This window comes from Carica papaya, chromosome 7 (assembly GCF_054855325.1).
Source record: "Carica papaya isolate Zhongbai chromosome 7, ASM5485532v1, whole genome shotgun sequence".
Classification (NCBI taxonomy): Eukaryota; Viridiplantae; Streptophyta; class Magnoliopsida; order Brassicales; family Caricaceae; genus Carica; species Carica papaya.
In genome coordinates this window covers 2,148,465-2,160,963 of record NC_142315.1, presented here as the reverse complement: position 1 = coordinate 2,160,963, position 12,499 = coordinate 2,148,465, and the positions used below count along the sequence as shown (strand labels likewise).

The 12,499-nt window shown below is 34.2% G+C and overlaps 1 protein-coding gene across 4 annotated transcripts; it reads left to right on the top strand.

Moving 5' to 3' along the window:
• Positions 1-357: 357 nt before the first annotated feature.
• On the top strand, positions 358-6,954 carry LOC110817940 (putative disease resistance protein At4g19050). Of its 4 annotated transcripts, none has more exons than XM_088208424.1 (4): positions 358-826; positions 1,046-1,106; positions 1,415-5,519; positions 6,309-6,954. In XM_088208424.1, exon 3 carries the CDS (start codon positions 1,423-1,425, stop codon positions 5,470-5,472), a length of 4,050 nt encoding a protein of 1,349 aa, XP_088064550.1. In that variant the 5' UTR covers positions 358-826; positions 1,046-1,106; positions 1,415-1,422; the 3' UTR covers positions 5,473-5,519; positions 6,309-6,954. The 4 variants fall into 4 exon arrangements, with proteins under 4 accessions (XP_088064550.1, XP_088064551.1, XP_088064549.1 ...); XM_088208425.1 differs by having other exon boundaries at positions 358-1,106; positions 1,415-1,548; positions 1,654-5,519; XM_088208423.1 differs by having other exon boundaries at positions 358-1,106.
• Positions 6,955-12,499: the final 5,545 nt, after the last annotated feature.

The following is a 12,499-nucleotide window of genomic DNA, read 5'->3' as shown; positions in this document are numbered from 1 at the left end:
TATATGCATTCTTGTAATTTGTTTCCTTCTGCTACAGTACAATACCAGTGGCAATATATGTATTCCCATAAACAGCAAAACATCATTCAGAAGGAAATATTTTTTTTAGTTATTCTGCTTCTTCCTGGCTCCATTTTGTTCTTCCTTCTTTTCTATCGAACATATATATAAACTTTATACAAATAGAAACCAGACTAAATTTGAGTTTAAATCAAAATGTATCTTTAAATTAAAAATATTAACAAAATAAATAAAATAAAGATTTATAACTACATTTCATCTATAATTAATAAATAAATAAATAATAATTCATTAAATGCTAATGCAGAATTAGTCATTCAAATCGAATCTAAAATATTTACCACCTGTTGGAAATTGATCAAATAACACAGTCTGTGTCCAAAATCATCCATTCAAACCGATCAAATGAGTTTCTGAAGAATATTAATTGAACCATATTTATACAGAAAACACCAGCTGAACCATATTTAATTCATTATATATAATTTATTCTGTCTGATCTAATCCAATTTGTTTTGTCGAAGCATAGTGATGATGTTATTTATATTATTCTGCATCTTCTACATCTTGTTGACTTGCTGGTTTTGGTAGAATAGTCTTTTTTTTACTCACATGGTTGTCACTCTTTCTCTTCCGCCCTGTGCAGATCTGCAGCAATTTTTTTATTTATTGTGATTTTGATTGATGCGGAGGAGAGAGAACGACATGGTCGAGATCCAAAAGAAACAAAAATGAAGACCTCAATTTGTAGAAATAACCACCAAGGCCTCTCAGCTGATCAGATGTTCCATCATCGAGAAATTTAGCAAGAAATCAAGCAGATGATGCAGAGCTTACAATTTATTATTAGTTTTTATAAATTATTCATCATTTACAATCTCAAAGTTTGTTGATTGAATATTTTAGTAGACAGGGTCAACAGTTTTTAAAAACTATAATTAATGCTGTGAGCTGTCCATCTTCCACTACCAGCTTCCTATTCTGATTTACAATTTGCTAACAACCGTCTGCTTCTTTTCTTCATCCAGAAGAAGCTCCTGGCAACTGATACTGCTTTCATCGGAGTGCCCAATTGAAATCTACAGGTTTTTAATAATCTCCTTCATGACTATTCTGTTTCAGATTTTCTTTGAGTTCTACTACACTTGAAATTTTCTATTGTTTATCTTGGACAGCTTTACATCTGAATTGTTTTTGCATATAGAAACTTACTACTTTCATCTTATTTATCTTAAGATACATTCTCTTCCACCATTCTTACAATGACTCCCATAATCCTAAGCTGTAACTTTTATCATCTTATTTATCGTATGTCACCATTCTGTGATTGCTTGTTTCTTATTTACTGGTACATAATAGGAAGATATTTCTTCATACGAACATTTTGTTGCAGGATCTGCCATGGCTAACGGGGACGCGTTGGGTGTGCGCCTACAAACCATATTGGACGCACTATGCGCAGACCATGTCAAAGTGGTGTGTCTAGTTGGGAAACCAGGGATAGGGAAAACATGGATGGCAAACAAGGTTAGTGATATTGTAAGGCAAAAAGGTCTGTTTGATTTATATTTTTGGTTGTCTATGAGCAGAAAAAATGACAAGGAATCTCCACTTGAGAGGATTGCGGCTCAGTTGCCTATATGTCTGCCAACTGAGGAGTGGGATGCGGATGACGATGGTGATGACGATGAGGAGATTCAGACAGAGGGTAATCTTAAACAGAAAATATCAGCAGTTATTGGTAAGAAGAGGTGTCTTCTAATCTTGGATGGAGTTTCTAAGGGGATGAAAGTAGATGAAATTGTATCAGAATTTGAATCATTGGTTCCTGATTTTAAGCAGCCTTCATTTAGAGCCTTAGTCACCACCATAGATTACTCTGGAAATCCTATTGGTCCTTACTTGAAGGTGGTGGAGATGGAACCCTTTTCTGCATCAGAGACCTTCACTTTTTTGCAAAAACAAGTCAGAGATCCAAAATTTGAACTACTATTTGAAGGTATATATAAGGAAAGCCAGGGTGCTCCTGCTAAAATTGAGGCTATGGCAGAAGCATTAAACTACATTACAAAATATAAATATCGGGATTGGATGGGAGAATTTGGAGTAGACTCAACAGTTACTGGTGCTTCCAGCATTATGTCCTGCTTTCTCCAAATTGCCCATGCAATTCTGCGAACCAATGATCTGATTCTTTGTTTCTGGCACAGCTGGCAGTACATTCACTTAAATGGTCCTGTTAATTTCATTTATTTGATAGCCCTTTGGATTGTGGAGGGTTGTCTGGGTCCTGTTGATTGTATTGAGAATTCTTTTAAGAAGGGTTACTTTGTTTTCATGGAGCTTATAAGTCAAGGGTTTCTAAAACATATGGAGTCCAACTGTGTTGTAATGGTAGGATGTGCCATGACAGTGCCTTATTGGTCGATCATAGATGAAGAATATTATGTGATTTACCACAAGAACAAAGATGGAGGATATTATTCTGGTAGGGATTCCCAAAGATTTATAGGTACACAGAGCTGTTTAATGGTTCCTGCTTTGATGAGTGACATGTGGGAAGGATGTGGGGACATTGCACTGATTGATGGCGTGATAAGAACTGTTGGATATGGTTGCAAATCAGAGAAAATTTCAACATTATTGCTTGATGGTAATTGTCTAGGCAAAGAAGTCCCTGAAGCATTTTTCCAGAACATGAGCGGTCTCAATGTTTTTGGTATCTTCAAACCCATAATTAAATCTCTACCAGCATTTTCTTCGCTCATGCAAGAGCTTACTGTGCTTGTCTTAAGGGGCTGTGAGTTTCTGGAGAATATTGATCAGATACAAGGGCTCAAATCGTTAGTGATTCTTGAGATATCTGGTGCTACATCATTGGTGACAATTCCAGATGATTTATTGCAGCAACTGCTTCGTCTCCAAATTCTCAACTTTTCTGATCTACGGGTTGAGATGTTGCCTATTTCTATTTCCAACTTAACTGAATTACGCTGGCTTATCTTGAGAGGGTGTCGCCACCTGAAAATACTTCCACGACTAAGTGCCTTGCAAAAGCTTGAGGTCATGGACCTTTCTGGTGCCTCATGTTTCGAAAGATTCTACAATAGAACCTTTTGGCAGTTTACAAAGCTCAGGATCCTTGATGTTTCCCACTCGCAGATTGATCGCCTGCCACTTCTATCTGGTTGTGAAGAGCTAACACATATCATGTTAAGAAACTGTAGATCCTTAACTAGATTTCCAATGCTAAATGGGCTTTCTAATCTCCAGGTTCTTGATCTTTCTGGTGCTATCAGTTTAAAGGAAACCTACGATGACATTTTTGAAACTGCACATAGCCTTAAAGTTCTTGATTTATCTGAAACTGGCTTGCATGCCCTACCTTCCATCACTTGCAATCTTTCTCATATTTTGCTAAGAAATTGTACAGCACTGACGAAGCTGCCAAGTACAAAAGCTTGTAAAGACCTTGAATTACTTGATCTCTCTGGTTCCTCTAATGTAGTTGAAATTGAAGATCAATCCTTTCAACATTTGTGGTGTCTTCGTTGTCTAAACCTCTCAAGTACCAAAGTCCGGTCTCTACCATCACTCTCCCACCTTTTTAACCTTCGCTTTGTCATTTTAAGGGATTGTGAATTCTTACAGAATCTTCAAGAAATGGAAGGACTTGCAAGACTCGAGGTACTTGACCTCACTAATGCACGTTCTCTAACAGGTTTTGCTTTCAACCAGTTCCCAAACATGCGCAAGCTTATCCTGCGTGGTTGTTCCTCCCTTAGTGAGTTGCCAAATTTTCCTAAAAATCTTGAAGTGATTGATCTTTCAGATTGCACTAATTTGTTATTACATAGTTACCGTTCCTTTAGTCTTACGAGTTTGCCTCGACTTCGGATACTCAGACTTTCTGGAATTTCGACTTTTTATTTTCGCATCTTGGAGTCTCTATCAAATCTTGAGGAGCTCAATACTTCTAATTTAAGATATCTACCTAGAAATGATTCTTTACCGCGTCATTTACTTAGTGCTATGAGGAACCTTCGGATTCTCAACCTGTCCAAAACTCCCATTTACGTAGATGTTTTCTTCCTAAGTAACTTAACCCATTTGTCATTGAGAGGGTGGTCACGTATGAAAGATGCATTAGGCTTGGAAAAGCTTACAAGGCTTGAAGTTCTTGATCTTTCTGAAACAGCAGTCACATACCTTCCTTCCCTCAAGTTCTTATGCAACCTTCGCCAGCTCTCGCTAAGAGATTGTTGGCGCCTGAAGAAGCTGCAGCATTTGGAATCACTAAGCCACTTGGAGGTTCTTGATCTTTGGGGTACTGGGATAAAAGAATTTCCCTATGAGATCTCAGAGTTGCCTCGCCTTAAACATCTCCATCTCCCCCTCCTGAAGGATACTGAAGAACTTGATTGGAGGCGGATAAAGCGCCTTCCAGAGGAACTAAATTGGGTTGATTGTGGCATCTTTGGGACAGGGAAAAGATTTCCATTGAGGATAAATAATCTCCACATAATGGTTAGTGGCAGCAAGTTTTTCGAATTTTTTGATGAAATGAATCCTGTGTTATGGGATACATACTTCAAGCAATTTTATTTTTCTGTTTTACCTCCTAGAAAGCAAGGTGAAGAAGGAGATTTCTTTAGCCACAGAGATGAAGCCAAATTTAGAGATATTTACTCAAGGACCAGATGTTTTCCTAGTTACTTGGAAATCCACAGCCAGTCTTTGGAAATTCGCTCTTGCAGTCCTTTCCTAGGTCTGCAGGGTGTTCTCAAGCGTGCTCGATATATATGTTTGCGAGATAATGGAAATATCAGCTGCTTATATGAATTGGGTGCAAACAATATCAGGGCAATGAGAGGCTGTTGCATAGAGAGATGCACTAACATGGAGAGCGTTTTCAGTAGAGAAGAGGAAGCTATTGGAGCATCAAACAAACTTGAGATTCTGCAGATTCTTAACCTTCCCATTCTGAAGAGTATATGCAACAAGAATTTGCATGATGAGAGATTCAGTAATCTTAAGCATCTGTATCTAGAATGTTGTCCACTACTTGAAACTGTTTTCTCCTCGTCCCGGCAACCAATGAATCTTCAGTCTCTTGAGATTAGGTTTTGTGATAATCTCAAACGTGTGTTTGAGTTTGATGGAACAACAGTGCGTTCAATGAAACATCTAAGGACTCTGCATTTGTTTGAACTGCCAGAGTTGAAAAGCATTGGAGCTGCCTTGCCTTCTCTTGAAAGATTTACAGGGGGAGAATGCCCAAAACTTGATGACCTTTTTGCATGCTTCTTTCTTTTTGTTCGAGCAATACTAAACTGGACTATGACCACAAGTTCTGGAGTTGAGGAACAATGTGATGACAGTCAAGCCTGTCTTGGGTTGCTGAAGTTGCCTCTGAAGAAAACACATGGCCTATCAGAAGTGAACAAATAAAATTACACGTGAATGAAGACTTTCAGAACTTTGAAAAATAACTTCAGGTTTGTTATGATTGCAGTTTTATGTCATTGTATGTATTTAGTTGATGCCCAGAGTTTGTTATTTTCTTTTTTATATTAAAATCTAATTGCAGCAGAGTATGCTATTATTTTTAGCAGTCTATAAGCATACTTATCAACTATACTTGTTGGCAATTGTAGCTACTACTTGATATCTCTTGCATCAAAGTTGGAAGATTTTTATAAGGATGATCTATCCATCAAGTAATTTCTACTAGAAATTTATTGTTCAATCTCACTTTTTCTACTACTTTCCCACTATTTCTTTTGCCCCATGGAATCTCCTGCATGAATTTCTTATCTTGTTGTATAAAGGAAGCTGAATATTGTTCCTTCTTCGATGAATTGCCTTATCGTTGGTGTTCATGTTTGGTGTGCTTGTTTTCACCTTATTGAAGATGATAGTCTTCCTTAATCACAGGAGTGTTTTCCTTCCTTATTTTCACCTTTCACATCATCTATATAATTTCATAGCTTGAGAGGATCTATTAGTAAATTTCAGCATTCAAAAAGGCAATCCTTTAACAGGGTAGTTGAGAGAACTTCCGGTAGTTAAAGATTTATTCTAATTTTTCATGATACCGAAAAGAAAATTTCGTCTCTAGTACTGACATTCTGTAAACTTTACCACTCTGAAATGGTGATCTAAAATTGTTTTTTTTTTCATTTAACATTTAAATTTTAAATGCTCAAATGACTTTGGTGGTTTTATGACGCGTATGGTTTTGCAGCTAATATATTTTCACCCAGTTAACTTGTATTGTTCTGCAGGACCTGTGGTGCGGTGTTCGGTTTCTTTCAATGGCGAGAAGCGGACCTACGGACTCTACTGATTTAGAGCTGTCTATTTTCTTGCTTCTGGTCATGGTCTGTGTTTGTGGCTGTTGCGGATTTGTTTTTTATAATCTTCGCTTGGATGAATCACATGTTCATAAGATTTCGAATGAAAATTGCTTGTTTGATTTAAGCTCAAGCTTTTTCGTGTAAAGAGTTGATGACCAATCAGCATTCCCCTGGAAGATTTCTTCGCGGCGATTGGATCCATCCAAGATTCATGGCTTCGACGGAGAAGTAACCGACCTGATGAATCTGCTTCTCCGCGGACCAGTCAATGACGATGGAATCAAGGCAATCGGCGTCGGCAAAACAACACTCTGCAAACTCATCTTCAACAAACCAGGGGTTTAAGAAACAGTTTCTCCCAAGGATTTGGGTGTCGATGGCGGCCGCTCAGCAGCCAATCGAATTATTCAGATAAATTTTAAGTCTCCTTTGCCTTGAGGATCTGATGATTTCCTCCATCGGATATGATAATGTTTTGCAATTGGATGATTCCGATTCCACCTCCAGTCCAAATTTAAGTTGTCGAATTTCATCTTAATTTTTATTTTATTTATAGATAATTTTTTTATTATAATTTAATACCTAAATTTTTAGTTTCAAAAAAACTGGCATCACTAAGAAAATAGCGGGAGAAAATATGATTGGCCTTGAAATTAACATCCAATTCCCTCATTACTGCCTCTTTGCATTTCATCACAGTTCATCTTTTTTCTCCTCTGACCAGGCCAACAACACCGACAAATTTCTGAACGGAAAAGTGTAATCCCTAGGGCTTGTTTAGGTGAAGATGATGGGAGGACAGAAGAAATTTGATGCCTATTCATCATCTTCTGTTATTTTGAAGCTTCCTTCTTCAATGTCTTGTTTGGAAATGGTTGCTCTGCTGCATATCATCCATTATAGATCCAATCTACATCTCTGGATTCTTAACCTGTTAACACCACAGTTTGCAAACACGATTTCAAACTTTCTCAATATTTTAAATCAGAAATTTTAGAAAAGCAAGAATATAACTCTACTTATCTTGTTGAGTTTTCGCTCTCTCTCTCTCTCTCTCCCTCCGCCCCCGCACCCCGGCGGAGAACCACTCAATTTTTTTGATTGACGCGGAGGGGAGAGAACGACATGGGGATCGAAAAAACAAAAGTGAAGAGCAGGTGTAGAATTATCCATGAATGGTTATGCCATAGTTTTTTCATAAATTTTTTTTGTTTTTTTAAATTATTAATTTGATAATTTTTTTACTTTATACTCTTAATATTTTTTATTATTTATAATTTTATTCTTTTCTTTAATTTTTTCTATCTAATACCTCCTATATATTTTTTTATTTTAAATATTGTATATTATATATATATATTTAATTATATATAAATATATATTTAATTAAATTGATGTATTTATATTTTTAATTATATACATATGTATATAATATATTTAATTATATTAATTATATATATTTTTTTTATATATTTAATTATCCATATATTTATATATTTAATTGTATATATTTTATTACATATATACATAAATTTATATGTGTATATGTATTTATATATTTAATTATATACAAATACATGTATATAATATATTTAAATATATATTTTATCATATATATATTTATATTTTTACTTATACATGTATATAATATTTTAATCATATATATATGTATATAATATATTTAATTGTATATACTTTTTTAATTATATATATGTATATATTATTTATATAACGGCTCGGAACTTGAAAAAATATAAATTATAAATTAAATACGGAAGCGAAATAATAGAGTTAGGATTTACATTTATCACACAATAATTTAGAATACACAATAGAAATACGGGAATAACTCTTCTAAAAGAACAAATGACAAATTAAGAAATAAATAAAAAGTAAACAATTAGATATCATAAAACGACATTCACTAACCTTTGAAGGGAGTTCGGGTGATGAACTATTCACAACCTCTTTATTGATCAGAATCTAGATCTTGGTCTTCTTGATCTAAAATGGTTAATAAAAGGGTAAACTACACTAACTTACTAAGAATATCACACTACTCACTGATACAGAAATGAAAGTTGGTAAAAATTATAAAAACAACTAATGTAACTCTTAATTTAAGCAAATTCATTTATCATAAATAAAATCATTTATTGCATATTTACCGTAACAAGAATTCCAAAACTGACTTATAGGAACAATAGCTCAACAACATCATAATCTCATATTCAATTAGGCAAAATAACAATTTTTCCTTATTATCTGCCTACTAACATCCATAGGGGTTCATAGAAATGTTTCCACTATGCGTGAATTATTATTCAACATTTTCAACTAATCAGCTGTCCCTATACCCTGTCCAGTATGAACGCCAAAAATATCATCCCTTAATACCCCGTCCGGTATGAGGGTAAAACAGGTCATCCCCATACTTCGTCCGGTATGATGCGACATTCACGGTAGGGTTCCCTATGTACCCGGTCTATCCACCATCTCTCAAGATATCCAGTAAGGCTGTCAGTTATTCATTCACTTAATCAAGCAATTCTCATTTACATTTAATTTGCAGTTTCACAATTTAACTGTAAATCACGTAAGATAAACAATACATGCATTAAGGAGCATAATTGAATTATTTTACCAATTCGAGTGTATTATCATGCTTTTAAAACTGTAAAATTAAATAATCAGTTAAAATATGACAAACAGTAATAAATAACCGATTCCGACTCTATTAGTAACCTGTAATTAATTATCAAATTTTTCTAAATTATGCAAAATATCGTATTATTTATAATTAGATTTCAATTCCATAATAAGGAATAAGGTAAGAGATTCTTATCCGAATTGGTGTCTGAAATATTAAACCTTCAGCTACGCCTATTGGCGGTTCCCAGGTTCTCTGATTTTTTTGGGGGATTAAAACACGTTTTAAGTACTTAAAAATACCTCCAAAAATCTAAAATCGGTATTAAAAATCTTTTTAGACCAATTTTGAAATTTCGACACGGCGGCACCGTTGTGCTCCGACGATGACATCGGCACCCGCGACAGGGTTTGCCTCAGATTGGCCAATTTTGACCAGTTTTAGCTGATTTTGGCCAGTTTTATACCAATTCTTGTGAGAAAACACATTAAGGCGGCTTAGTTGGCCGAAAAAAGTCGAAAAATAAAAACTTACCGGCGATGAAGTTTTCCGGTACGGCGGCTCCGCCGACTTACTTTTGCGGTTGGACGTTTTTCTTTGGTCAACCTATAGAAAATAGAATAGTGAATATAATAGTGGAAAAATTGCACGAAACGAGAATCAGGAAGGGGCTCATCAGAGGCCTTTTTTGGTTTTTTTACGACGGTGCTGCCAGGCTTTACCTACAATTGTTGGTTCATTCGCTGGTCCTTTTGCTCTAATTTGGACATAAGGGTGTTCAAAATCAAATTTCGAGTTAATGAAATTTTTTTACCTTTTTTGGTAGTTGGAGGTGGCTTCGGTGCGGCGGCAGGCAACAGTCGGCTCTTTTCTCCGACGACTGATTCTTCTTCTCCGGCAGGGGGCTGACGGCTAGGATTAGAGTCTCGTGTGAAGTGAGATATTTATATCCATCTCCCTTTAATCAGGGTCGTTTATCGCGTTTGATTTCGACTGTCCGATCATGTTTAAAGAGGAAATAAATCTGAATCGTACGATTGCATTTAAAGAGGGAACAAAACTAGATCGTTTATCGCGTTTAATTGCGACCGTCCGATCGCACCTGAGGAGGGAATGGATCCAAACTGTCCACGCGCGTGGAAACAAATTTAGACCGTTCGATCGCGGGCACGCATATTGCCAGTGTGGCCTCCAACGTGGCACCGAGTTAGCATGCCTTGCCACGCAACACGCTTTGGTTCGTCAGAGCTGCTGACTAGGTAGTACTACATAGTACATTTTTTTTAAATTGTGTTTGACCCCCAGTTTCTGATTTTTCTTTCAAAAATACCATCAGAACCCAAATTTTTACATCTTTTTTTCAAAATTATTTTCAATTTCATTCTACACCTATTTTTTTTTTCCTAATTTTACATTAAATAGAAATTTACAAATTTAAAATTTATATTTTTTATATATTAATTTAATTTTTAAAATTAATTTCGGATCAAATTTTTGAACCCGGATATTACAATATATGTATATATTAATTATATATATTTATCTATATCTATATTTAATATTATATGTTTTTTTAATTTTTTCTCTTTTTATTTTTTTACTTATTATTATATACAATAAAACATGGATAAAATAAAAAATTTGTTCAAATATACAACTATATTATCTTGTTAATCCAAATAAAAACAGTTGTCACTATCAGACATTAATAAACTATCATCCAAATATAATTAAATTTGAACATTAATGAATCTTGCACATACCCAACCGTACCTGACATTAATGAACTTCCATGTAAGTCATCCAATTAGGTAAGCTTTCTTTAGATGATGGTTCAATAATGATGATATGGTTTTTTTATATTTTTTTTATTTGTTTGTATTTACAAATACATGATATAATTTTTTAATAGTTGACTCATAGTTCTCAAAACTATAATTTTTTTCATTTTTTCAAACCATCAATTCAGTGGTTTTATGATAATTTGATAATTTTTATTATTTACAACATTACATTTCTTTTTAATTTCTTCTACCCGATACTTTTTCTTATATTTTTTTTCTTTTTTTTCAAAATATTGTATACATATATATTTTTAAATTCATATATTTATATTTTTAATTATATATACATGTATATAATATATTTAATTATATCGATTTTATATATACATATATTTAATTATTTATATATTTAATTATATATATTTTATGACATATATACATAAATTTATATATATATGTATATAATATATTTAGATATATATATATATTGTAATGGTTTCGGAAATTCAAAGGAAAATGCATATAATAATTTGAGTGCGTAAGCGAAATAAAAGAATAAGGTTAACATTTTTTACACAATAACTTAAAAGTACTAACAACATCACAGAATAAGTTATCTGAAAGAAATATCAGAAATGCGAAAAAAAAGGAAACAATAAAGTATTTAGCATTTACTTGCAGTCTTCTTATGGATCGAGCTCGGGAACTAGGTCCTCATAATCTGAAATGGTTAAATAAGGAATGAGTTACACTAGCTCAGTAAAAACATCACACCATATTACCGTCACAGAAGTAAAGGTTGATAGGAAATCAAAAACAGCCAATAGAGCAGTAGATTTAAACCAATATATTTATTTAAAATAAAACCATTTACAGTTCACTTACCATTGTGGAATTCATGAGAACAACTTATAAAGATAATAACATCATGCATATCATAACTTCATGCACAGTAAATAATATAAAACATATCATAAATCCATACTCATTAACAATAACTGATTATCACCGTCTCTTATTTTCACCAGCCTACTAGTATCTATGGAGATCTATAGGGATGTTCCCACTACACGTGAACCATTTTTCTTAAAAAACTTAATCCCAAGGCCGTCCTCATACCCCGTCCGATATAGGTGCCAAGACATTAAACCTCAATACCCTGTCCGATATGAGGGTGAAGCGGACCGTCCGCATACCCCGTCCAGTATAAGTGCTAAATGACCAAGTTTTCATACCCCGTCCGGTATTAGATAACATTCACAGTAGGGTTCCCTATGAACCCGGTCCGTCCGCCATCTCTCAGGATATCTAGTGAGACTGTCACCTTATCTGTTTTTCCTTAGTCTCCGTTACCAAGTTAAACATAATCACATAAACAATAAACATACATCCGGTGATACAATTATATCTTAAATTCTAAAATCACATAGTGGTCAAGTAAGACAGTAATACATGCATTTAAAACCCTTAACCAGATACCATCATGTCTTTAAACTGTAAAATAAATAAACAGAATCAATAGGAACTAATGTCCGATTTCGGGCTCCATTAGCAATCCGTAATTAATTATATATATCTATCTAAGTTGTACAAAAGATCATATTATTATTTATTCAAATTTCACATCTATGACAGGAAATAGAGTAAGGAGTCCTTACTTAATTCGACACCAAGAACTAGATGGT

What these genes read in the sequence shown, in the direction of transcription:
- LOC110817940 (XM_088208424.1), top strand. Translation starts at nt 1,423, where the DNA reads ATGGCTAACGGGGACGCGTTGGGTGTGCGCCTACAAACCATATTGGAC.